The 27,469-nt window shown below is 21.6% G+C and overlaps 10 protein-coding genes and 2 non-coding genes across 12 annotated transcripts; 8 read left to right on the top strand and 4 right to left on the bottom strand.

Annotated features, from left to right (window-relative positions):
- Positions 1 to 383: 383 nt before the first annotated feature.
- Positions 384 to 3,716, top strand: DDB_G0291450 (hypothetical protein; the record flags this gene model as incomplete). The annotated part of the gene is made up of 2 exons (XM_630124.1): positions 384 to 448; positions 563 to 3,716. The coding sequence occupies 2 exons, from the start codon at positions 384 to 386 to the stop codon at positions 3,714 to 3,716; spliced, it is 3,219 nt and encodes a 1,072-aa protein (XP_635216.1).
- A 601-nt stretch (positions 3,717 to 4,317) lies between these two features.
- CYP519D1 (cytochrome P450 family protein) lies at positions 4,318 to 6,284 on the top strand (the record flags this gene model as incomplete). The annotated part of the gene is made up of 3 exons (XM_630123.1): positions 4,318 to 4,374; positions 4,560 to 4,994; positions 5,076 to 6,284. 3 exons carry the CDS (start codon positions 4,318 to 4,320, stop codon positions 6,282 to 6,284), a joined length of 1,701 nt encoding a protein of 566 aa, XP_635215.1.
- Positions 6,285 to 6,755: 471 nt separating this feature from the next.
- Positions 6,756 to 6,827, bottom strand: tRNA-Glu-UUC-15. Its single transcript has one exon. It is a non-coding gene; the product is annotated as a tRNA-Glu (tRNA).
- A 613-nt stretch (positions 6,828 to 7,440) lies between these two features.
- On the top strand, positions 7,441 to 7,944 carry DDB_G0291446 (hypothetical protein; the record flags this gene model as incomplete). Its single annotated transcript, XM_630122.1, has 2 exons — positions 7,441 to 7,716; positions 7,801 to 7,944. The coding sequence occupies 2 exons, from the start codon at positions 7,441 to 7,443 to the stop codon at positions 7,942 to 7,944; spliced, it is 420 nt and encodes a 139-aa protein (XP_635214.1).
- A 95-nt stretch (positions 7,945 to 8,039) lies between these two features.
- Positions 8,040 to 9,512, bottom strand: DDB_G0291444 (hypothetical protein; the record flags this gene model as incomplete). The annotated part of the gene is made up of 2 exons (XM_630121.1): positions 8,040 to 9,222; positions 9,352 to 9,512. The coding sequence occupies 2 exons, from the start codon at positions 9,510 to 9,512 to the stop codon at positions 8,040 to 8,042; spliced, it is 1,344 nt and encodes a 447-aa protein (XP_635213.1).
- A 506-nt stretch (positions 9,513 to 10,018) lies between these two features.
- DDB_G0291442 (hypothetical protein) lies at positions 10,019 to 10,338 on the top strand (the record flags this gene model as incomplete). Its single annotated transcript, XM_630120.1, has 2 exons — positions 10,019 to 10,124; positions 10,259 to 10,338. 2 exons carry the CDS (start codon positions 10,019 to 10,021, stop codon positions 10,336 to 10,338), a joined length of 186 nt encoding a protein of 61 aa, XP_635212.1.
- Positions 10,339 to 11,102: 764 nt separating this feature from the next.
- Positions 11,103 to 16,303, top strand: abcA6 (ABC transporter A family protein; the record flags this gene model as incomplete). The annotated part of the gene is made up of 4 exons (XM_630119.1): positions 11,103 to 11,232; positions 11,338 to 12,445; positions 12,544 to 15,839; positions 15,942 to 16,303. The coding sequence occupies 4 exons, from the start codon at positions 11,103 to 11,105 to the stop codon at positions 16,301 to 16,303; spliced, it is 4,896 nt and encodes a 1,631-aa protein (XP_635211.1).
- A 922-nt stretch (positions 16,304 to 17,225) lies between these two features.
- On the top strand, positions 17,226 to 18,041 carry rabA (Rab GTPase; the record flags this gene model as incomplete). The annotated part of the gene is made up of 3 exons (XM_630118.2): positions 17,226 to 17,242; positions 17,348 to 17,388; positions 17,494 to 18,041. The coding sequence occupies 3 exons, from the start codon at positions 17,226 to 17,228 to the stop codon at positions 18,039 to 18,041; spliced, it is 606 nt and encodes a 201-aa protein (XP_635210.2).
- A 1,303-nt stretch (positions 18,042 to 19,344) lies between these two features.
- tRNA-Leu-CAA-4 lies at positions 19,345 to 19,425 on the top strand. The gene has a single exon. It is a non-coding gene; the product is annotated as a tRNA-Leu (tRNA).
- A 459-nt stretch (positions 19,426 to 19,884) lies between these two features.
- Positions 19,885 to 21,372, bottom strand: coq6 (hypothetical protein; the record flags this gene model as incomplete). Its single annotated transcript, XM_630117.1, has 1 exon — positions 19,885 to 21,372. The coding sequence occupies one exon, from the start codon at positions 21,370 to 21,372 to the stop codon at positions 19,885 to 19,887; it is 1,488 nt and encodes a 495-aa protein (XP_635209.1).
- Positions 21,373 to 21,939: 567 nt separating this feature from the next.
- Positions 21,940 to 25,963, top strand: nol6 (U3 snoRNP protein; the record flags this gene model as incomplete). The annotated part of the gene is made up of 3 exons (XM_630116.1): positions 21,940 to 22,008; positions 22,092 to 23,154; positions 23,259 to 25,963. The coding sequence occupies 3 exons, from the start codon at positions 21,940 to 21,942 to the stop codon at positions 25,961 to 25,963; spliced, it is 3,837 nt and encodes a 1,278-aa protein (XP_635208.1).
- Positions 25,964 to 26,062: 99 nt separating this feature from the next.
- On the bottom strand, positions 26,063 to 27,444 carry DDB_G0291436 (hypothetical protein; the record flags this gene model as incomplete). The annotated part of the gene is made up of 2 exons (XM_630115.1): positions 26,063 to 26,591; positions 26,711 to 27,444. The coding sequence occupies 2 exons, from the start codon at positions 27,442 to 27,444 to the stop codon at positions 26,063 to 26,065; spliced, it is 1,263 nt and encodes a 420-aa protein (XP_635207.1).
- Positions 27,445 to 27,469: the final 25 nt, after the last annotated feature.

Here is a 27,469-nt window from a genome sequence, read left to right as displayed (position 1 = left end):
AAAAAATAAAAAAAAAAAAAATAGAAATAAAAATGGAAAACAATTATTAAAAATAAATCTGAGATTTAGTTATTAAATTATTTTTTATTTTTTATTTTTTTTATATTTCAAAAAAAAATTCTTTTGGAAAATATATTTTTTTTTTATTTAATTTTTTTTTTTTTTTTTTTTTTTTTTTATGATAATAAAAAAAAAACGATAGTAAGAGTTGGACGAAATTGATCAAAAAAAAAAAATAAAAAAAAAAAATGAAAAAAATAAAAAAAATGATTTTTTTTGGAATATCTTTATTTTTTTTTTATTTTTTTTATTTTTTTTATTTATTTTTTTTTTTTTAAATCATCTCGTTTATTAGCATCACTCGTACTTTATAATTTTTAGTAATGATGAGTTTAAAACAAATTATCAGTTTATTAATTATAATTTTATATTTTGCCAGTAAATCGAGGTATGTGTGGTTAAAATAAAAAAAATATTCTCGAAACACTGTTTTTATTAAAATAAAACACTTTTTTTTATTTTTTTTTAATTTTTTTTTTATTTTATTTTTACTTTTTTATAGTTGTTTGGAAATATATAGTTATTCACAAAATAAATTAGATATAACTATAAATGGAGATGGATTTACAGAATTTTCAAAAGTTTATTTTCTAGTGGAAAATGGTGAATCACCATTAATTGTTGAACAAAGTTATTTATTCAATGATTCAAAAATTATTATTGTAACAATACCACAAACTTTAACAAATTGTAATTTCACAGTTGTAAATAAAAGATTTACAATAATAGAAGAATCAAATAAACTTTTTCTTGAAATTGATATGACACCAATAATAATAAATGCACAAACTAGTATATCAAAAACAACAACAATCAATGAAACAATATTAACAATTTACTATTTTGGTAATTATTTATGGCAACCATTTAATAATATAAATTATAATATTACAATTAGTATTGATAATGGTATTACATTTATTGATTGCTTAAATATAAGTCAAGTTTTAAATTTAACCAATCAATATATTCAATGTAAAATTTTAATACCAACACCAACACCATCACCAATTGATGATGATGATATGATAATAAGAAATGAAATTTTATCAAATATAAAAATTGGAAATTATGAAATCATTCAATTTAAATTCAACCAATCAATACCACATTTAGTTCAAATTACACAAGTATTTCAAATGTATTTTAAAATTGAGGGTAAAGGATTATCAAATCCAATTAAATTATTAAATGAACCAATTTCAATTTATTGGGTTAAAGAATCAGATTATAATAATAATGAAATTGATATTGCATTAGATTGTGATATTGATGATAATATTGAATATAATTTAATTTTTTGTAGATTTAATAATAAATTATTATTAGAATTAACGTTAAATGAAACAGTATTTATTAGAGTTAAAGAGTATGGTATTATATCAAATGAATTAACTTTAAATATTAAACCAATTATTAATATTGGTATTGAAAGTGAAAATAAAATTGAAATTTATCCAATTGGTGATCAAAATATAACTATTAAGGGTTATTATTTTATTGATAATAATAATGAAGAAGGAATAGCAACAACAAATTTATCAATTTTAAATTATATATCATCAAAACAAACTTTTTGTGAAAATGCAAAATTAATAAATAAAACTGAAATCACTTGTACATTACCATCAGATTTTTCAATGGATTTCACAGTTTTAAAAATAACTATTAATGGTATATCTTCTGATGAAATTTCACCATTTCAATATTTAATACCAAAAATTGAAAGTTCAAATTATATTAATAGTAGTGATGGTGTTGTTTCAAGTATAATAATTAATGGTGATAATTTAATAAAAGATGCAACTGTAAAATTTTCAAATACAATTTTAATATGTGAGAATGTAATTAAAGGTTATTCAATTAAATGTTATTTCCCAACAACAATTAATAATGATAATACATTTTTGACATGTGGCCAAATTATTTATAGTGATAGAAAATATAGTTTAGTTTATCAATATTATGCAGCGGAAATTTATTCATTAAATTTTAAATCTGATGAAAATGAAGATGATGAAAATTTTAATACTTGTGATGATAATTTATCAAAAAATTATTTAATAATTAATGCAACACTTAGATGTGAAGCAATAACACCAGATCAATATATGAATAGTAATATTTATATTGATGCTGATAATTATTCACAATCATCATTATTAGAATTTAAAAATGGTTTATTTTATTTTATATTTCCAAATTGTAAAATACCACAAAAGAATGATGAATTTTATTTTTCATTTAAATTTAAAGAAACAGGTTTAGCATTATATAAATATAGAATTATTGAACCAACTATTAAAACTATATCAGTAGAAAATGAATCTGCTGGGGGTGGTGGTAGTGGTAAATTAATAATTGATGGTTTCAATTTAAGTAAAACAACTAAATTTAAATTCAATTCAATTCAATTAAAATGTGATAGTGAAACAATTTGTTATTTACCAAATAGTGAAGAATGTATTAAAATCAATGGAAATGATACGAGTTGTGGTAGAGATGATTGTGGATATATTGATTATTATGGTTCGTTTTATAGTGGTAGAATAATGTATTTCATTAGACCATTGGTTAAATTTTTAAAAGTTGATGGAAAATTAATAGAGGTGGAAGTAGAAACAATGCAATGTACTTTAAAAGGTAAAGAATTTTATGAAAATAGTACAGGTATAATAACAGATGTTATCAATGATACAAGTGAACGTTATCCATTATTAAGTTTTGATAGTAATAATAATAATAATAATAATAATAATATTTTAAATTTTAAATTTCAATTTAATTCAAAACCTTTACAAAGTAATGGTATTTTTAATATTTATTTTACATTTTTTAATGTAAAATCAAATAATAGTTATTTTATAAATTTACCAAATCAAATAATTCAAAATATTAATTTTATTAATAATCAATTTTTAATTACTGGTTTAAATTTATCATTATCATCAAATATTACTTATTTAAATAATAAATTAAATTGTATAAATAGTATTAATAATTATAATAATAATGATGATGATGATGATGATGATGATAATAATGAAAATATAATTTATACAAATACAATGATATGCAATAATAGTAATTTAAATGAAATTGTAATTAATAAATGTGATTTAATTAATTATGTTGGTGATATATTTACAAATGTTAATTATAGATTCTTGGTTAAACCAATAATTTATGATGTTAGAATTGGTAAAGAAAATTTTCAAGATGAAAATGGAAATTTTGAAAATAATTTTTATATTTCAAAAATTTATATAAATGGTTCATTAAATTGTAATGAAATTTCAATTGATTCATATTCATCATTAAATTTATTATCAAAATTAGATGGTACTTCAATACCATTTAGTCATTTTCTTTTATCAACATCATCATCAATAAATAATTTTGAAAAAAATGGTTTATTTATTTTTAATTTTATTGAAAGGAAAATAAGAATAAATAAATCAACATATAAATTATCATTTTCTTTTGGTGGTTTTGGTGGTATTTCTTCAAATGAAATTATAATTAATGAAAATCAATTCATTGATGAAACTGATTATTCAAAAAATAATAATCAATTAAATTTAACAATAACAAATTCATTAAATAATAATATTAATTTAATATTTATTTTAATTTTAATTGTATTACTATTTTAAAATCAAACCCCTCCCCCAAAAAATTAAAATAAAAAAAAATAAAAATCTTTTTTTCCGAAATGAATTTTTGTTGGCAAATATTTATTTATTTATTTATTTATTTATTTATTTATTTATTTATTTATTTATTTATTTATTTATTTTTATTTATTATTTAAATGAAATATAATTTTTTTTTTTTTTTTTTTCAATTATTAAAATTTCATTTTAATGGTAATTTAAATATATTAAAAACACCATTAAAATAACATTTTATTTTAAATGTTATTTTAATGCTGGATTTTCGTTTCGCTTTTTAGAAAATAAAAATATTCAGGTGACTAATTCGGCTGGCCTCCAGATATTTTATTTTCATTTTTTTTTTTTTTTTTTTCATTTTAAAAAACCTTTCAAATCGACGAAACGATTTTTTTTTTTTTATTTTTAATTTTTTTTTTAATTAATTTTTTTTTCATTTTATTTTTAAAACGATAAAATGTTTTTTTTTTTTATTTTTTATTTAATTTTTTTTATAAAAAAAATAGGTCGATAAGAAAAAAAATCAGGAAAAAAAAAAAAAAAAAGTTTTAAAGTTTAAAAAAAAAATAATTTTACACTCAAAATGAATGTATTTGTTTTAACTTTTTTTATTTGCATTATTTATTTATTATTCGATTTGGTAAATATCTTTTATTAATTTTATTTTATTTTTTCATTTTTTTAATATTTTTTATTCCCAAAAAAAAAAAAAAAAAAAAAAAATATCTTTTTTTTTTTCAAAACTTTTTTTTTTTACGCACCACCACTACCCTTTTTTAATTTATTTATTAATTTTATTTATTTATTTTATTTATTTAAAAATAGATTAAAAAAAATAAAAAATTAAAAGATGAACCACCAACACCAAAATTAGCATTACCATTAATAGGACATTTATATTTATTAGGTGATAGACCAAATAGATCATTTTTAGAATTATCAAAACGATACGGTGGAATTTTTAAGATTTGGATGGGAGAATATCCAACAGTTGTTTTGACTGATCCTGATCATGTTAATGAAGTATGGTGTAAACAATTTCTAAATTTTACAAATAGACCACACTTTAATAGTTTAGATCAATTCTCATCAGGTTTTAGAAATTTATCATTTAGTGATTATCCACTTTGGTCAGAACTTAGAAAATTAGTTTCTTCATCCTTCACAAAATCAAAAGTTAAAGGAATTTCAAACTTATTAGAAACTCAAACAAATTATTTAATTAATACAATGAATAATTATTCAATTAATAATAAACCTGTAAATATATATATATAATTAATTAATAATTAAATTACATATGTTAACCTTTTATTTTTTTTATTTTTTTTATTTTTTTAGTTTAATCCAAAGAAATATATTCATAAATTAACATTAAATGTAGTTTGTATGATTGCATTTAGTAAAGAGATAAAGAATGATGAGGATGTTAATGAGGGTGATATGGCAAGATTGACAAAACCAAAAGAGATGATATTAAAACATTTAGGGTCAAGTAATTTTTGTGATTTCGTTCCATTGGTTAGACCATTATTTTATTTAAAGAATAAAAGATTCGATCAAACATTAAAGCAAGTTAGAGAGTATATTAAAGAGATTTATGATGACCATCTATTGAATTTAGATTTAAATAGTCCTCCAAAAGATATAATGGATCTATTGATAATGTCAACTAATGATTCTAAAGAGGATATAATCATTCAAACTTGTATTGATTTTTTAATTGCTGGTAGTGATACTGTTGGTGTTACAATTGAATGGTTTTTAGTTTATATATCAAATAATCCAATAATTCAAGAAAAATGTTTTAATGAATTATTTAATGCTTTTAGTAATTCTAATAATACTGATAATAATAATAATAATTCAACAATAACAACAGCAATAGGATTTGGTGACGAATATTCAAGTAAAACACCATTTTTAAATGCATGCATTAAAGAAGTTTTAAGAATTAAACCAGTTACATCATTAGGTTTACCACGTATTGCAAATGATGATACTTTTGTAAATGGTTATAGAATTCCAAAAGGAACTCAAATCATTGAAAATATTTATGGTCTTTCAAATTCTGATCAATTAATAGATGATCCTACAACTTTTAATCCTTATCGTTGGTTGGAATATCAAAAATTAAAATCATTTCAAAATGATTTAAAACAACAACAACAACAACAACAACAACAACAACAACAACAACAACAACTACAACTACAACAAGAACAACAAGAACAAGAACAACAAAAAATTAATTTAGAATTTAATAATAATAATAATAATAATAATAATAATAATAATAATAATAGTAATAATAAACATAAATATTATAATGATTTAGATAAAATTTCAATTCCATTTTCAACTGGTAGAAGGGGATGTGTTGGTGTACAATTAGGTGAAGCAGAGTTATATATCGTTTGTGCAAATTTAGTTTATAATTTCAAAATTGAATCATGGGATGGTAAAAAAATAAATGAATTGGAAGATTTTGGTATTATTATTCACCCTTCTTCTCATAATTTAAAAATTACAAAAAGAAATAATAAATAAAAGTAATAAAATAAAAAATAAAAAAAAAAGATATTCTTTTTACCATATCACAATTTTTAGATATCTAAAAAAAAAAAACTTAAGATTCTAACCAATGAGTCTAAAAAAGGTTTTTATTTATTTATTTATTTTTAATATTCATTAATAAATGTTTGTCCTTTAATGGAGATAAACAAAGATTAATAGGTTTATTTATGATATATGGCGGTATTATAGGTTTAATTGTGTTAGTGGTTTTATTGTTGGATCTAGTTCTTTCGTGTGCCCAATTGGGAGAGGAGAATCCCATACTGACCAGCCACACCAGCTACTCCATCAAAAAGCTTTCTACAAAGCCTGATAGGTACAACCCTATCGAACTCCAATTATCTAAAAGAAGATGTTATTGATAATAAAAAATAGATTTATCTGCAATTTCATTCTCGCTATTAGAATCGAACCAGTGATCTACCAAATATATTTTTTAAAAAGCTCCCCATTCGGGAATCGAACCCGAGGTACCAGTGTGAAAGACTAGAGTGTTACCGACTACACCAATGAGGATTTAGTTGAAAAGCTAAGTTTAATACCTCGATATTACAATAATTTTTTATTTCAACTGAAAAGTAGTTTTTTTATACCCAACATTTTTGAAATTTTTTTCTAAGATTACAAACCTCAAGAAAGAACCAAAACCTAAAAGAGACTCATAAAAATATATCAAAAACTCCTCAATATGAAAATAGATTCGAACTGATAATATTCAAATTTTCAAATCTTCATGATTGCTTCAATATTATTGTTGTGTAAAAAAAAATTAATTTTTTTTTACACAACAAATTCAAAATGTGGGATTTTGTTAAAAGTGAGAATTTTAAGATTACAAAAAAAAGAATTTGCTTTTATGCCTATGTTTTAAACAATTAAAACCAGTTTCTACAAAATAAAATTAAAATAAATATTTAACAGAGTTTCTAAATTGTGGTATTTTGTTAAAATAAAAAAATAAAAAAAAAAATTTATCCAACAATATTTTTTTTTTTTTTTTTTTTTTATGGGTTTTTTTAACATTTAAATGCCACAATTTTAATTTGTTTTTTTTTTTTTTTTTTTCTAACCCCAATCCATAACAATGAACTAAGAAAACAAAAAAATAAAAAAATAAAAAAATAAAAGAATGTTTAAAAATATTTTATTTATTATTTTCATAATTTTTTTATTATCAATATCAACATCAACATCAACATCACTTCAATCACCCATAACTGAAACATATGATTATAAAGATATTTCAAATTTTATGAAAGAGATTTGTTATGATAAATCTTTAGCATTAATAAAAAATGAAAATGGTATCCCTATATTTTGTGATTTCATAGAGCACATTTTAGAACATCATTATGAACAAGTTTTAAACCTTTATCACAAAGCAAATAAAAGTTTTAAACCATTGGTAAATAAATATTATTATTATTATTTATTTTTTTTAAGTTACTTACCTATTAATACACACAATTACAAATATATATATAATTAGGAATTAGCAATAGGTGATACAATTCAAGAAAGATTTTATAAAAAAGAAGAAAGATCACATCAATTAACCGATTCATTTTTCAGGAATTTAAATTTAATGACTGATCAATTTTTAAAATCTTTAAAAAAAAGAGATGAATTATAATTATAAAATGAATAAATAATAATTATTTTTAATTTATTTTAAAAAGCTTTTTATTTTATTTTATTTTATTTTTTTTTAATTTTTAATAATTTAATTTAATCAGAATCTGGATAAACATATGCAGATGATTCTTCACAAATTGTTGAATCGGTATAGGTACCTTTCTTCATCTTATTTTTACCTTTACGGAATTGGTCACCAACTTTTTTGGAGAGACGATTTTGTACTTTTACACCCCAAGCATCAGTCCATTCACGATTGGCACCTTCACTTGTAAAATGTTCATCAAAAACTACATCCTCTTCTCTAACTCTACGGAATGGTGCATTACTACCTCTTTTAGCTGGTGTTTCTGATTTACTATATGAATTATAATCTTGATTTGATTTCCAATCTATTTTATTATTATTATTACTATTATTTTTATTTACAGTTTGTTGTTGTTGTTGTTGTTTAATTTCTTGTTTTTTTGGTTGTTCAACTACTTTCATTTCATCATCACTATCTTCATCTGAGTCTTTTTCAATTGGTTTTTTTTTTTCTTCTTGTTTTTTATTTTCTTTTTTATCTTCTTTTTTTGATTTTTTTTTATCTTTTTCGTCATCACTATCTTCTGATTCTGATTCTGATGAAGTTTCTTTATCTGATGATTTTTCAACTTTTTTCTTTTTTTCATCTTCAGATTCGCTATCTGAAGAGTCTGATGAGTCTGATGATGATGATGATGATGATTCTGATTCTGATGATGAAGAGTCAGATGATTCTACTTTTTTCTTTTTTTCATCTTCAGATTCACTATCTGAAGAGTCTGATGATTCTGATTCTGATGATGAAGAATCAGATGATTCTACTTTTTTCTTTTTTTCATCTTCAGATTCACTATCTGAAGAGTCAGATGATTCTTTTTTCTTTTCATCCTCAGATTCGCTTTCTGATGATGATGATGATTCTGATGATTCTGATTCTGATTCTGATGATGATGAATCACTTTCAGATTCTGATGATGATGAATCATCTGATTCTTTTTCTTTTTTCTTTTCATCTTCTGATTCTGAAGATGATGATGATTCAGTGTCACTTTCTGATGATGATGAAGAATCTTCAGTTTTTTTATCAACTTTCATTTCTTTTTCTTTTTCATCTTCTGAATCTGAAGAGTCTGATTCAGAGTCTGATGAGTCTGATGAATCTGATGAATCTTTCTCTACTTTATGTTTTTTTGATGATTTTTCTTCTTCTTTTTCATCTAATGGTCTCTTTTTATTATCTTTTGATTTACTAAAAAATAAAAAAAATATTAAAAATATTAAAAATTAGAATATTAAATTTATATATTTGTTTTTTTATTTATTTTTATTTTTATTTTTTTGAAAATTAATGGTGGGATAAAATTAAATAAAATCTTACTTTTCATTAATATAAAATTCAATCAATTTTTCTAATGATGGAATTTCAACATTTTCAATTTTAATTGATTTTGTTTGAGCAGTAAAAGTATCGAGTACTTTTGAAAGGCTTTTATTACTACCTAAAAATTGTTTAACAACATATAATGATTTATTATCCATTTTTGGTATTAATTATATATAAATATGTTGGGACAAACAAAAATAAAAAAAAAAAATTCAAAAAAAAAACAGTCGGTTTTTTTTTTTTTTAAAAATAAAAATAAAAATAAAAATAAAAAAAAAAATAAAAAAAAATAATTTTTTTTTTTTAAAAAACGAGTCAAGATCTTTTTATTTTTATTTTATTTTTTATTTTATTTTTTTTTATTTTTTTTTTATTTTTATTTTTATTATTATATATAGATTTTAATTTATCCAATAAATCGCATCAAATAATAATAATAATAATAATAATACTACTAAATTAAAATTAATTATCTTTTTAATTTAAATTCATTTTTTTATTTTTTATTTTATTTTTTATTTTTTGTTTTTAAATCCAAAAACACTATTTTTGTTTTTTTTTTTTTTTTTATTTTTATTTCATTTCATTTTCATTTTTTTTTTTTTTTTCATTTTATTTTTTTTTTTTTTTTTTTTAATTTGTAAATAATAAAATTTCAAAGATGATGAGTGGGAATGTTATGATTCATAAATATAGATTTTTAATTAGAAATTTACCAAGTTATCCATCAAAGAGTAGATTTAGATTACTAACTACTACAAGAGAAGGTAAAAAAAAAAAAAAAATAAAAAATAAAAAATAAAAAAAAAAAAAAATAAAAACTAACACAAATATATACACATAGAATTTAGAAAAAACAGAAATGAAATAGATGAAAAAAAATTAAATATGTATATAATAGAGGTTGATTCAGGAATTAAAGAATTAATGAGATATAAACAATTAGATGCAAATAGTAAAAATTGGACTGTCAACCTTTAAATAATAAAAATAAAAATAAAAATAATAATAATAATAATAAAAAATAAGATATGGTATAAAAGTTTCATAAGTTATCAAATAAAAAAAAAAAAAAAAAAATCTAGATTTTTAAACAGAAAAAAGATTTTTTTGATTGTAAATTTCAAAAAATAAAAAAATAAATAAAAACAATTAAATCACAAAGGGGTTGCAATAAATAAATATCATAGTAATTTAAACAATTGTTTTTATTTTTGTTTTAAAAAAAAATTTTATATTAAAAAAAAAAAAATAAAAATTTTTTTTTTTTTTTTTTTTTGGGATTACTCAAAAAATCAGTAAAAAAAAAAAAAATTAAAAAAAATAAAAAAATTTATTAATATAACATTACATTTTCTATTTTTAATTTTTTTTTTTTTTTTATACGGTTCCAACACACTCCTCCTATTTTGATCTTAAAGGTAAGAATTTATGATTATTTTTAATCCAAGGTTATATATATAATAGCTAATATCTTATTTTTTATTCATTTTATTTTTTTTTATTTAATTTTTTTTTTTTTTATTAATTTTTTTTTTTTATTCTTAAATCCATTATTTTGACTTTTTTTTTTTTTTTTTTTTTTTTTTTAATTTCTAATTATAACCTATTTTTAAACCCCAACCAAAAAAAAAAAAAAAAAAAAAAAAAAAAAAAAAAGGTTTTTTTTTTTTATTTGTATTAAATCTATTTTTTTTTTATAAATTTTTTTTTTTTTTTTTTTTTCTTTTTTTTTTTATCCAAAAATGGAATTTGGAAGACAATTAAAAACTTTATTAAAAAAGAATCTTTTATTAAAAGGGAAATCAAAATGTTCAATTTGTTGTGAAATTGTTTTTCCGATTGTAATTATTGGTGTATTATTTGCAATTTTAGGTAAGTTTTTTTTTTTTTTTTTTTTTTATTTTTTTTTTTTTTAAAAAAATAAATTATGGAAAACTAATTATTTATTTTATTTATTTATTTATTTATTTATTAAAGCTTTAATTAAAGTTACAAATTCTGATTATAACTCAATTGATGTAACAACATTTTCAAGAAGAGTTGGACCTGAAAATAAATTATTATATGGTAGTGAAGGATCATTAAATAATGATCAAAGTGGTGTAATTGAAACAATGAAAGAACAAGTTGCAACTGCTAGAGGTTTAACAGTAGCAGAGGTTCAAGATTTTTTCATGGAAATTAATGATCGTACTTTAATGGAATCATTTTTCAAAAATTATTCAATGATGGTTTATGGTGGTGTTTGGTTTAATAGTAGCACTAATGGTGGTGGTGGTGGTAATAATAATGACCCAATAGCAGCAGGTGGCCAATTCGGGTATAATATTAGATTAGATAGTGACGATACAGCAGACACATCAGAAACTGGTAAAGTTGATGGAGGTGATAGTAGTATCTATTTAAATGATAATTTCGCATCGATTCAAGTTGCAATGGATCAAGCTATTTTTGGATACTTTGGATTGGATATGGTATTAAATATATCAGGTAGACATTACCCAGATCCATATACAGAGCTATGGCAAGAATGGATAACAGGAAGAGACGCAATTATTAAGTCAGCAGGAAGTGTGTTCATTACAGCGGCATTGATGATGTTTAGTTTTAGGCTAGTTACAGATGTTGTAATTGAAAAAGAAACTAAAATTGTAGAAGCAATGAGAATGATGTCATTGAATTCATTGGCGTATTTCAGTTCATGGATTATCACAAGTTTAATAACATCATTGCCAGTCACACTATTAATTGTTGTCATATTTAAAGGTAGTCAATTAATTTATTCTACAAGTTGGGGTATTGTAATCATAACATTTGTATTATACTTGATAACATTATTATTATTATCATTTATTTTTAGTATATTTTTTAATAATTCCAAATTTTGTGGTTTATTATCATTTGTAATTGTAATTGCAATTAATATTTGTGGTATTTTCGTTTCAAAAAATGAATTTAGTGTTTCTGTAAAATTATTACTTTCAATATTTTCACCAATTGCATTTTCAAATTCAATTTATATTATGTCTGTTAAAGATTTAACAATGATTTTAAATTTAAATTGGGATTATATTGTAACTGAAAAGTAAGTATTTTTTTTTTTTTTTTATAAAAAAATAAATTATTATGGTTATTAATTTTTTTTTTTTTTTTTTTTTTTTTTTTTTTTTTAAAAAAAAATAGTCAAAGTATTTTAATGTTAGGAATTGATATTATAATTTATATTATATTAATTTGGTATTTTGAAAAAGTTATACCAGGTGAATATGGTACAAAAGAGAAATTTTATTTTTTATTTACAAAAAATTATTGGTTTGGAAAGAAAAGAAGTATTGGTGAAATTGATGATATTGAATCAACATTTGATAGTGAAGATGTTGAGACTATACCATTGAAAGTATTGAAAAATTCAACTATATCAATTCGTAATTTAAGAAAAGAATTTGAAACTGGTGATGGATTGAGAGTTGCAGTTAATGATTTATATTTGGATATGTTTGAAGATCAAATTCATGCATTGTTAGGACCCAATGGGTGTGGTAAATCAACAACGATTGGTATGTTGACAGGTTTAATATCACCAACTAGTGGAAGTGCATTTATTCGTGGTTACGATATTACAAGCCAAATGTCAAAGATTAGACCATACATTGGTTGCTGCTTACAAACTGATATCATTTGGTCACAATTGACAGTATTGGAACATTTGGTTATTTACGCATCATTAAAAGGCGTTGAGGGTAGAAATATTCAAAGAGAGGCTGAAAGAATGGCAACAGAGGTTGGATTAGCCGAGAAAATGAATGCACCAGCTGGTAGTCTTTCAGGTGGACAAAAACGTAAACTTTGTTTAGGTATTGCATTTATTGGTAGATCTAAAATCATTTTCTTGGATGAAGTCACCTCTGGTATGGATCCAGTTAGTAGAAGACAAGTTTGGGATTTTCTATTAAAATATAAAAAAGGTAAAACCATCATTCTTACAACTCATTATTTAGAGGAGGCAGATTATTTAGGTGATCGTATTGCAATTATTTCACAAGGTAAATTACGTTGTGATGGTACTTCATTATTTTTAAAGAATAGATTTGGTCAAGGTTATCTTTTAACATGTAATAAAAAATTAGAAAATGCTAGCAATGGTTTCAATACGAATCAAGTTTCAGAGTTTATTAAAAATTTTATACCTGGTGCATCAATTTTAACAGATTCTGGTGCAGAACTAAGTTATCGTTTACCAACTGAATCATTATCAAATTTCCCACAATTTTTTACAGAATTTGATTTAAATTTATCAAAATTTTCAATTCAAACTTATGGTATATCAGTAACAAGTCTTGAAGAAGTTTTCATTTCATTAGGTCAAGAAGATTCTAAAAAATTAAATAATAATGCTAATGGTAATAATGAATTCAATAAACAAAATGAAATGGAATCATTAAAATTAGCAATTGCAACACCATCAGATGGTATTAATCAAATTCAACAATTTAAAGGTTTATTAATTAAACGTATTCAACAATCTAAAAAAGATGCAAGATCATTCTTTTTATCAATTATTTTACCAATGGCATTAATTATTGGTTCAATTATTTTATATAAATCAATGAATGATCAAAAACAAGTTTTATTTTATAATAATTCAACTCAACCATTAACAATGTCATTATCAATTTATACTGATAGTGATAACACTATTAATGTACCAATGCAATTATTAAACAATGAATTAGAATGGTCAAATTTATTTAATAATTCACCATATTTTAATAAATTTAAATATATTAATGAATCTATAAATTTTAATGATTATTTAATTGATAATTATAAATTATCAATTGGTGCAATTAATTTTACAAATCAACCAATTAGCATTGATGATAATAATAATGGTCAATCAACAAATTGTTCATATATTGCATATTATAATTCAGATTATATTCATTCATTTCCGATTCATGTTAATTTAATTAATGATGCATTATTAAGAAAATTTAAAAATATTAGTATTTCAGTTACAAGTATGCCATTTGATCATATTTTAACAGCATTTGAAATTTCAAGTTCAGATATAAATGCATCAGCAATTATTTATTTTGTATTTATTTTAATGGCAGGTTTTTCATTGATGGCAGGTTCATTTGCTGGTAGTATAGCTCAAGAACGTACAAATAGAGTTAAAAGATTATTATATGTTTCAGGTTGTAAAAAACATATTTATTGGTTATCAAATTTAGTTTGGGATTTTTTCTTTGCATTTATAATTTCAATTTTAAGTTGTTCAATTTTAGCAGGAGTGATTAAAGGTGCATTTAAAGAACAATTTGGTTCATTTTTATTATGTTTAATTTTATTAAGTTGTGCAATTATACCATTGGGTTATTTAATGTCTTATAAATTTCAAACCTATGGTAAAGCAGTTGGTGCAATCACTGCAATTTTATTTGTTTTTGGTTTAGTATTTACAATTGCAAGTTTAAATGTACGTATTCAAGCTGTGGTCAATCAAAATAGTACAACTCAAAAAGTTGCCGATATTATTGATTTGATATTTTCAATTATTAGTCCGATTTTTGCATTGAATAGAATTGTTTTCATTTTATCTGGTTTCCCAGGTTCAACTCGTTTGGGTACTTTTAAAGTTGATAACTATTGGTCATTTGATTATTTAGGTACACCATTGATTGTTTTGGCAGGTCATGCAGTACTTTGGAATGTTTGGATATTACTATTGGATTATGTACCACAAATTAAAGGTTTCTTTAAGAATCCAAAGAATTTACCTGCACCATCACCACCACAAGATGAAGATTATGATGTATCACAAGAGAGAAGAAGATTACTAAATATGAGACCATCGGAAGAACCAATTCAATTTAAAAATCTTCATAAGCTATTCCCAGGTTCAGGTAAAAATCCATCAAAAACTGCTGTATACAATTCAACATTGGGTATTCCACGTGGTCAAACATTTGGTTTATTGGGTTTAAATGGTGGTGGTAAATCAACTACACTATCAATGTTATCTGGTGAGATTGTACCTTCAAGTGGTGAAATTTCAATCAATGGTTATGATGTTATTACCAATAGAGAGAAAGCACTTGGTAATATTTCAATGGTATTCCAATTTGATGCTCTCATTTCATTATTATCAGCTCGTGAACATCTATGGTTATTCTCTAGAATCAAAGGTATTAAAGAGAGTCAAATTGAAAATTGTGTTGAAGCTTTCATTAAAATGGTTGATTTAACTCGTATTGCAAATAGTGGTTGTGGTGGTTATTCAGGTGGTAATAAAAGAAAAGTTTCATTATCAATGGCAATGCTCGGTAATCCATCAGTTTGTTTCTTGGATGAAATTTCTTGTGGTTGTGATGCTGTTGTTAGAAGACAACTTTGGGATGTAATTAGTGAATTAGGTAAAGATAAATCAATAATTTTAACAAGTCATTCAATGAGTGAAGTTGAAGCATTATGTAGTATGTATATTATATATTTTATATTTTATTATTATTTAAAAATGATAATCTTTTTTTGTTATTAATATTTAATTTTAATTTTTTTTTTTTTTTTTTTCTTAGGTCGTATTACAATTATGAAAGAAGGTAAATATACATGTTTAAATACAATTCAAGGTGTAAAGAATCGTTTTGGTGCTGGTTATTCAATTGATGTTAAATTTAAAAAAGAATATTTGGAAACTGGTATTCAAACAATATTACAATCAATACCAAATTGTACAGTTTTGGATCAACATGATGTTATGGCAAGTTTCGAAGTACCAAATCCACCTGGAAATCCAATTAAATTATCAAATATCTTTTCAATTTTATCAAATTTACCAATTTTAGATGATTATAACGTTGGTCAAACATCTTTAGAATCAGTTTTCTTAAAATTAACTGGTGCAAATCATGATCAACGTATTAATTTATATGATTAAAATAATAAAAATAAAAATAAAATAAAATAAAATAAATAATATTAAATACTCTGTATTTGGTTTAACTTTTTTTTTTTTAAAATACCAAATTTTATTATGATGAAATTAAAGGTTGTGAAAGAACCAATAATTGAAAATATTAAAATAAAAAAGAGAATTGTTGGGTGAATTAAAAAAAAAAAAAAAAAAAAAAAAATGAAATCTAATAAATTTTTTTTTTTTTTTTTTTTTTTTTTAATTTAATATATCTTTTACATATAAATAATAAATCAATTATATAAAAAATCATTAATTTTAAAATTGTTTTTTTACAGAATAATATAAAGAAAATAAAAAAATTAAATTAAGATTGGAATTTTTTTTTTTTGTTTAAAATTAATGTTTTTTAATCAAAAATTAAAAAAAATAATATCCTTTTTAATTAATATTACAATAATAGTATTTAAATATGGAAATTAATTAATATTTTTTACAAACAAAATTTGGGCCAAATTGTTCTTAAATGATATCAGTTGAATATATATTTAATATATAAAAAAAAGTCTCAAACCTTTTTAGGAAAGTTGTTAAATAAAATAAAAAATAAAATAAAATAAAATATAAAAAAACCCTCAATAAATTAATTATTTTAAATTCATAAACATGTTAATTATTTTTTTTTTTTTTTTTTTTTTTTTTAAATAAATTTATTTAAAATTGATATTTTTTTTTTTAGGGTTTTTAAGATTCAATGGTGATAACCACAAATCAATGTTTTTGGGATATTTTTAGTGTTTTAATGTTTATTCAATGAATTTTTTTCTTTTTTTTTTTTTAAAAAATTTTTTTTATTTTTTTTTTTTTTTTTTTAATTTTTTTTTTTTTTGGAAAGGTTTGGGATAAAAAAAAATGTAATATAATTTTTATTAAATGTACAATTAAAATGAGTAAAAAATATGAGTAAGGATTCCTTTCTTTTTTTTGGTTTCTTTTTTTTTTTTTATATTAAAAAATTTTTCCCCAAAAAAAAAAAAAAAAAAAAAAAAAAAAAAAAAATCAATATAGACATTTATTTAAATTTATTTTTGTAGGTGATAGTGGAGTTGGTAAGTATTTATTGTCCGATAAATAATAGATAACAAAAAAAAAAAAAATAAAAAAAATAAAAAAAATTATTTATTAAAAAAAAAAAAAAATAATAAATAAAAAAGGTAAATCAAGTATTTTATTAAGATTTACAGAGGATACATTTACAGAAAGTTATATATCAACAATTGGAGTTGATTTTAAAATAAAGACAGTTTATATTGAAGGTAAAGCAATAAAACTTCAAATTTGGGATACTGCTGGACAAGAACGATTTAGAGTTCATAATAATTCTCAATATAGAGGTTGTCATGCAGTTATGGTGGTTTATGATGTTACTGATCAAAGATCATTTGAAAATGTTGCAAAATGGATACAAGAAATCGAAAGATATGCAAGAGATAATGTCATTAAAATGATAATTGGAAATAAAAGTGATATGATCTCACAAAAAGTGGTTGACCCTTTTTTGGCTCAAGAATTTGCTGATTCCCTTGATATTACATTCAAAGAAACTAGTGCAAAACAAGCAATTAACATTGAAGATGCTTTTATATCTTTAGTTAAACTTTGTATAGATAGAATTGAAGAGTTTAAACCATCTTCAACTTCTTCTTCAACTATAATTTTAAAAAAACCTCAATCCCAAAAAAGTAATTGTATAATAAATTAAAAAAAATAAAAAAATAAACTTTAAATAAATTTTAAAAAAAAAAAAAGGATTTACACACACAAATCAATTATTTCCCTTTTTTTGATTCATTAAATTCTAATTTAAATCTTAAAGATAAATTTGAAAATCATAAAATAATAAAAATAAAAATAGGTAATAATTAAATGATAAAAATAAAAAAGATATAATATTTTTTTTTTTTTTTTTTTAAATAAAGGGCACCAAATCATATTTTAGATTTTAAATGTCTAAAAAAAAAAAAAAAACCATTTTTTTTTCCAAAAATAGATGCAGAGCACATATTTTTGATAAAAATACAAACACATTTTTTTTTTAAAAAATAAACACTTTTTTATAATCCCCTTTTTTCTTAAAAATTACATTTAGAACCAATTTTTCTCAAGTATTAAAAAAAAATTTTTTTTTTTTTTTTTTTTTTTTTTTTTTTTTTAATTAAAAAATTTTCAATTTATTTTTAAAAACAAATAATTATTTAATATTTATATATAAAAAAACAGTGTAGTATATTTTTCAAAAATATTAATATATTCAATATTATACCATTTCTTTTTCTACAAAGGTAAAAAAAAAAAATATAGATATATTTATACATATTTTTCATTTCTCGATTAATCAATAATTAAATTAAATAAATATTTTTCATTTCATCAATCAATTGTAAAATAAAATAAAAAAAAAAAATAAATAAAATAAATAAATAAATAAATTTTTTCATGACTGAATCTAAATTAATCAATAAAACAAAAATAGAAAACATGTAAATCCTTTATGAGAGGAACAGTTGATTCTCACAAGATGAATATAAAAAATGGTATTGAATATAGATGATAATTTAGAGTAGGCATAATTTTTTATATATATTACATATTATTATTTAATAATCTTACTAACACTTTTAATATTTTAAAATTTTTTATTTTTTTACTTGAGAACCATCAGATTGGAATTGAAATTCTTTTTTTGGAATTTGTAAATGAAATTGCAATTTGAATTGTAATTTAAAGTTTCAATTACAATTACAATTACAATTTCAATTGAAAGATTCAATTGCAACCCAATTTCAATTTCAACAAGAATTTCAATTTTAATCCTGGAGGTTCTATTTGACCCTTTATTACCAGAGTATATTAAATAAGTGGTCTTTTTTTTGAATTGGATAACGCAATTATTAGTTGCTTCTCCTTGAGATGCTAGATCTCATTTTATTTTTAGTTTTTTTTTATTTTACAGGTCCATTAATTAAGTGGTCAAAATCAACCGTAATAACCATTGATTTTCATAAGGTAAAGTACCAGAGTGGTCAAATGGGTAAGACTCAAGTTCTTATGCTTCGGCTTCGCGAGTTCGAATCTCGCCTTTATCAACAGTTTTTCAAAAACCCATGTTATGTCCCTGGTTCGATTCTGATTGGGTTCGGTTTTGTTTGGGTTTTATTATTGAAGATTATTATTTTGTTTTTATATTCTTTTGGTGGGTTAAAAAAAATATCAAAAAAAAATATCAAAAACAAAATAATAATCCAATATATAAAATCCAACTTTTTTCCAAATAAATAATCTTCTTTTCGTTTTAAATCATTATAATGTTTATCACTCATATCCATTATTTCAGATACAATAACCAATAATGGTTTAGTAATTGGAAATTAATTTTATATGGAAACTCTTGAGAGTTTGTTAAAGATCTCAAGTTTTAATAAATAAAAAATATTTAATTTTTCATTTGAAATCATTTTTTCTTTTTTTTTTTTTTTTTTTATTTTATTTATTAAAGAGATATATATTTATAAATAATTTTTTGATTTTTAGTTTTAATTTTATTTTTATTTAAATTTTAAAATTGATTCACCTTTTGAAACACCAATAATTAAATTTTTAAGAGGTGAAATATTATTTAATAAGGACATTCCAAAATTTCTTAAACCAGTTACAAATATTGAATTATTTGTGAATAAATTGAAGAGAGTATCAATAGAGAGTAACATTTTAAGATTTTCAGGTTTTCTAATTTCTTCAAACCTTTTTAACATCATAGCATCACCGATATCATAACCAGATTGAACCGATTGTTCGATTATACTAGAGAGAGTTTTAACATCTGCCATACCTAAATTTACGCCTTGACCAGCCATTGGATGGACTAAATGTGAAGCATCACCAATGAAACAAACTCTTGGTAATGTATAATTAAAAGTATGATCAATTCTTAATGGGAAAGAAGCTCTTTTCGATACCAAACCCTCGATTGGTGGTAAATAAATTTCATTACCACTTAATCCTTTTGGATTTAAATTGAATAAATTTGAAGCGATTTCAAAGAAACTTGAATTTGAAGTTGATGGTGATTTTAAGAATGAATCTTTAACTTGTTCAAGAAATGATTCATCATCTAATTCTAATAAATATTGAGCATGCATTAAATTTGTTGACCAAATAATATTAGCATAACCATTTGCTAATGGTAATAAAGCAATTGGACCAGTTGGTAAAAATCTTTGAAATAATGTATTATTATTATTATTATTATTATTGCTGCTATTGTTATTATTATCTTGTTTAATACCTAATTTTAATGTACAAACTACAGCTTTTTGATTATAAACTCTACCAATTGATGGTACTTGTAATTGTTTTTTTAATATTGAATTACCACCATCAGCACCAATGATTAATTTAGCATGTAGTTGTTGATCATTTGATAATGTTACACTTGGTAAAATACTTGTAGTTCTAATAGTTTCTTCATTATAATCATTCATAGATTTAACTGATAATTGTTCAAATAATTCAATATTTTCAAATTGTTTAACTTTTGATAATAATGATGATGTTACAATATTATTTTCAATTATATATCCCATTGCTGTAGTATTGTTACCATCATCAATTATATCATTATCTTGAAAATGAATACCTTCAAATCCACTTGTATCCCAAACTCTAACTTGATTGAATGGGTTAACTCTTTTAGTTGATTTTATTGTATCCCAAACATTTATTGATTTAAATAATTCAATGGTTTGATTATTGAATGATATAGTTCTAATTTCTGGTATTGCATTTGAAATGGATTGTTCAACAGTTTGAATTTTTGATGATTCAATTAATGCAACTTTTAAATGTTTAGTTGTATTATTATTACCAATTGAACATGCCATAGTTGATCCAACTAATCCACCACCAATAATAATTATATCATAAATATTATCTTTATTTATTGTAGAATTTGTTGTTGTCGAACAAAATCTTTTGCTATTATTTATTTTAATTAAATCATTTTTATTTATAGTTTTATTAATTAAACGTAACATTTTTTTTTTTTTTCTTTTTAACAAAAAAAAAAAAAAAAAGTGTATTCTTTTAATTTTAAAAAAAAAAAACAACAAAACAAAACAAAACAAAATAAATAAATATGTTCACAAATGAAAATAAAAAAAAAATTAAAAAAATTAAAAAAATTAAAAAATGATTTTTTTTTATTTTTTTATTTTTTTTATTTTTTTTTAGTTTTTTTATAGTTTTTTTTTTTTTTTTTTTGATCGATTAGGATTTACATTTTTATTTTAAATAAATAAAAAAAAATAAAAAAAATAAAAAATTTAATAATAAAAATAATTAAAAATAGGATTTCGATCAAAAAAGTGTGAAAAAAAAAAATAAAAATAAACAATTAAATTTAAAATAAAAAAAAAATTATTTCCTTCGTTTTTTTCTGAAAAAAAAAAAAATAAAATAAAATAAAATAAAAAATAAAAAAAAAAAAATTTTTTTTCTTTTCGTTTTTTTTATTTTTCATTTTTTTTTTTTTTTTTTTTTTTTTTTTTTTTTCTTTATCTATTTCATTTTTATAACTTTTTATTTATAAATAATAAAAAAAAATGGTTTCTGAAAAAAGAAAAACAGTTTCTAAAAAAGAAACAATTTCAAATAAAAAGAATAAAATTGAAGTATGTATAATTAATTATTATATTTTATATAAATTAAAAAAAAATAAAAAAAAACCCCTATTTATTAATTAATTTTTTTTTAGAAAAAGCAAGATGATAGTATTATGTCATTAGGCATGGATGATGATGAATATAATTTTGATGATGAAAAAGCAGTTTCATATAATGATAATTTTTATAATAATAATAATAATCAAGGATCAGATGATGAAGGATCAGATGATAATGATTTCTTAGAAGGTGAAGGATCAGAATCAGAACAAGAAGAACAATTAGATGATAGTGAAGCAAAAGTTGGTAGAGCAACAATATTACCAGAGAAATCAGAATTGGAAGCAAAGGAATTTAAAAATTTAAAAGTAAAGAATGTATCATATTTGAAACAATCGGTAGCACCAACCAATGAAGAGATTCAACATTTGAAAGAGACTTCAGATCTTTACAATTCCAATTTATTTAGATTACAAATGGTAGAGTTATTTAAAGAGATTAAAATTGATTATAGTAAATTAACATCACTAGAATCGGCATTACATCAATTGAAATCGGTTATTGAAAAGATCCCATCCGATCAACAAGTTACAATCACTGAAGCAAACATTGAAAAAATTAAATTATTCGATTTCAATGGTGGCGAAGGCTTGTCCATCCAATACTCAAAACCATCGCAAATCGATGTCGTTGGTAGTTTCATGACAAGATCAGTATTAAAGTCCAATGAAAATGTTGATTTAATGATTGAAATTCCAAAATCAGTATTTGATTCAAAAGATGCCAATGATTTTAAATATTTCAATAAAAGAAATCTTTACATGTTGAAAATCTTTAATTCAGTATCAAAGGTTTCACGTTTTTCTGATATTTCATTCAAAAATTTCAATGGTGATTCAAATAAACAAATCATTGTAATTCGTCCAAAAGAAGATCCAAAAACTGGTGCAAGAACTAAATTTCAAATTCGTATAATTCCAACAATTCCAAATGATCTTTTTAATATTTATACAAAATTTCATCCAAATATGAGTTGTTTATTTTTTGAACGTAATAATTTTAAAATTGAAACTTTTAAAGAAGATGATTCAAAAGAAATTAATAATTTAAATAATAATAATATAATAGATTCTAAAAATAAGAAAAAATCATTTGGTAAAGTTTATTTATTTATTTATTTATTTATTTATTTATTATTTTTTTTATTAATTAATTTTTTTTTATTTTTTTTTTTTATTATTATTATTATTTTTATTTAGATGAAATTAAAAGAACACCATTTTATAATAATTCAATTTTAGAAGATATTTTTATAAATGATCATATGCAATTAATTAATGAAAAATGTGAAAATGCACCAGTATTAATTGATACAATGTTATTAATTAAATTATGGTTAAAGATTAAAAAGATACCAACAGTTAATAGTTTTCAATTATCAATGTTATTAATTCATTTATATTCAATTGGTAAAGTTAATAAATCAATGAGTTCATATCAAGCATTCCGTATGGTTATGGTTTATATTTGTAAAGAATTTCAAAAGAAACCAATTCAATTTATGAAACTTTCTTCAGAGTTAACCACCACCACCACCGCCACCGCCACAACTGTAATTAAACAAAATCAATATCAAGATGAATTTGAAAAATTATATCCAGTTGCATTAATTGATAATTCAGGTTTATTAAATATTTGGTCATCAATTTCAGTTTGGGGATTTAAACAATTAATTATTGAAGCACGTTTAGTAATTGAAAATTTAGATTCTGGTAATGGTTTTGAAGAGATTTTCATGACAAAATTCCATTTCTATCAAGAGTATGATATGATCATTTCAATTAAAATTAATAAACAATTATTAGCTAATCAACAATCTTTAAAAGTGCCAACAAATGATTATTATCAACAAGATACTTATTTAAATTATAGAATTTATCAATTAATTAAAAAATCTTTAACAAAACGTGTTACAAAAATTAATATTTTAAAAATTAATGATGATGATCAAGAAAATGAAAATGATGGTGATGATGATGATGAAATTAAAATTATAATTGGATTAAAAGTAAATTCAGAAAATTGGTTATCAGTTATTGATTTAGGTCCACCAGCTGATCATGTTAATGCTTCAAAATTTAGAGAATTTTGGGGTAATAAATCACAAATTCGTCGTTTTAAAGATGGTTCAATCCTTGAAGCTGTTACTTGGAATCCAAAGAATGGTTCACGTCATTTAGTTATTGAGGAGATTATAAAGTATACTTTAAATTATCATTTACAAATTCCAACTGAAAATGTTAGATCAATAGTATCAGAACTTGATCAATTGATTGTATCTGAACAAGTTCAAGATCATACTTTATTGGTTTTATCAGCAAAACAAAAATTAATTTCAACTATTCAATCATTAGGTTTACCATTATCAATTGAGGCATATCCTTCAATTGATCCTGCATTACGTTATACTTCAATACTTACCACCAAGGATGATAGATATTTAGAGAATCAACCAATTTCAATTCTATTACAATTTGAACAAAGTCAACAATGGACAAAGGATGTTGATTCTATAAATGCATTGAAACAAGCATTCCTTTTGAAAATTGCAAGAGAATTACAATCTACACCATTCCAACCAAGATTAACCGATAAATATGTTGATCTTTGTGTTGATGGTTTCATATTCCGTTGTATTGCTTATTATCCAAAAGAAATCGAGTTCATGAGAGAACAATGGCTATTGGATGGTTTAGATGAACAAGAATCATTACAAAGAAATTCACAACATCATACTTTTATTCAATCATTACATACCACCTACAGTTCATATGGTCCAACCGCTCGTATTGCATTACGTTGGATTCATTCACATTTATTCTCTGATTTCATCGATCATCAAACTGTTGAACTATTGGTTGCATCACTTTATAAAGTAACTGAAAATCACTATCACAATCAAAATCAAAATGAAAAAGACTCCTCCTCCTCCTATTCTTTAGACACTTCATCAATTCCAAAAACCCCAATTATGGGTTTCCTTAGATTCCTTTTCCTTTTATATACTTTTGATTTCGATGAAAAACCTTTAATTGTAGATTACTTAAATTCAGTCGATAAGAATACTCAACTTTCAATTAAATCAACATTTGATATTCAAAAGAAATCTCAAAATCCACCATTACTTTTCATTGCAACTGAAAAAGATCCTCTCAGTATGTGGTTTAGAAAAACAACTATTACCAATCGTCAACAATGGGAAAAAATCAAATTATTTGCTCAAAAATCAATAGAATTAATTGAATCAAATTATTCTTCAATCTCTTTTAATTGGTTATCAATTTTTCAACCATCATTCATCGAATTTGATGCAATCTTTAATTTAGATGAATCTTTAATTCCAAATCATTCAAGAGAAATTTCAAATTTAATTAATAATAAAAATTTTAATAATAATAATAATAATACTCAAACTACTAATATACCACCACCACCAACAACAACCACAACAACAACAACAATAATTCAAGCAAAGAAACCAGTTTTTAGAAATATTTCTAAAAAACCACAACAACAATCACAACAACCACAACAACAAAACCAAAATCAAAATCAAAATCAAAATCAAAATTTTAATGAATTATATAATAATTTACAACCTGGATTTAATCCAGTTTTAATATTAGTTCAAGAATTAAAAGATAGATTTTCAGATTATTTCACAATTCAATATGATTTAGTTGGTGGTAATAAATTTGCATTAAAATGGAAATCTGAAGCTTTCTTACCAACTCCATTCAAACCATCAAAATCAAAATACTCAATTCAAATCACTAAAGATTCAAATTTAATAATTCCAAATATTTTTGAAATTATTAATGAAATTCAAATGTTGGGTGGTAAATTAATTAAAACATTTAAATTAAATCAAAATTCAATTAATTTAATTAATGAATTTAATTAAAATAATTAAAATTAAAATAATAAATAAAATAAATAAATAAAAATAAAAATATTAAAAAAAAAAAAAAAAAAAAAAACAACTTTATTATTATTATTATTACTATATTTCTTCTTCTTCTTCCTCCTCCTCATTATATTTTGAAATAAATTCATCAAATAATTTTTCTTCAGAAATTTTTAAATGATTTATAAATTCTTTTACTCTTTGATCTGATTTTAAATTTTTTATATTTTCTTTTAAATTATTATTATTATCTGTATTATTATTATTATTATTATTAAATTTATATTGATTTTGAATTTCATTTTTTAAAGTTTTACTATTAAATTGATATAAGAAAATTATATAAATGAAATGAAAGAAAGAGAAATCAGGCCATAATGTATTAACTAATGCTAAATTTGTAAAACATGATTGCCATAACATGAAATCACTTAATCTATATTCACCAGATGTTCTAATTAATATATCTAAATCCTCTTTAATATATAAACAATTTTCAAATAAATCTTGGTCAATATCTTCAATCTCTATCTTTTTCTCTTGATTTACACCTTTACTTAATATTTTCATTGAATGTAATATCTCTTCATGTGATGTATATGATAAACAAATATTTAATAATGCTCTTTTTTTTTTTTTAAAAAAAAAATAATAATAATTAGAATACATATATATATATATTTAGAAATTAATAAATTTAAAATTATTATTATTATTATTATTATTATTATTATTATTATTTACTTTGTATTATTTTCAGTTGATTTTACAGCTTTTGCTAAAATTGATTTTGTTTTTTCAGGTATATGTGAATGATCACCAACAACACGTATTCTGACACCAAGTTGTTGAAGTTTATGTGATTTTGAGATCATTTCAGTGAATTTATTATTTGCCAATTCCATAAGATCTTGAACTTCACTTTTTGAACGTTTAAAATTTTCAATTGAGAATGCATATACTGAGATTATTTTAACACCAAGTGTGAGACCCCATTGGCATAGGTCTAGCATTGTGTTGAATCCTTTTTTATGACCCTCTTTAGTTTCTAGATGATTTCTTTCTGCAAATCTTCTATTCCCATCCATAATTACACCAATGTGTTTTGGTATTGGTCCATTTTTTAATGTTGAACTTGCAATCTTAAAATTTTGGTCATACATCCAATCACAGAGTTTAGACCATAGAGATGATTTTGAACGTGCATTTTGCTCATTTTCAAATCTAGGTAATCCTTCATATTCATCGATATTAATTGGTTTATTATTTGATAAATCTTTTAAATCTTTATTCTCTTTTTCATCTAATTCCTTTTCACTTGAAAATTTTGATTTTTTATTTAATATAATCGATTCAATATTTGATTTATTATTATTATTATTTGAATTTTTATTTGAATTTTGATTTTTTACATTTTCTTCTTTTTTTTTATTGTCATTAATATTACAATTTTCACTATTATTAGAACAATTTGACATAATATCTATCTATCTATTTATAGTT

Source organism: Dictyostelium discoideum, assembly GCF_000004695.1.
Source record: "Dictyostelium discoideum AX4 chromosome 6 chromosome, whole genome shotgun sequence".
NCBI lineage: Eukaryota > Evosea > Eumycetozoa > Dictyosteliales > Dictyosteliaceae > Dictyostelium > Dictyostelium discoideum.
The sequence above is the reverse complement of the archived record's forward strand: the minus strand, read 5'-3'. Positions and strand labels throughout refer to the sequence as shown.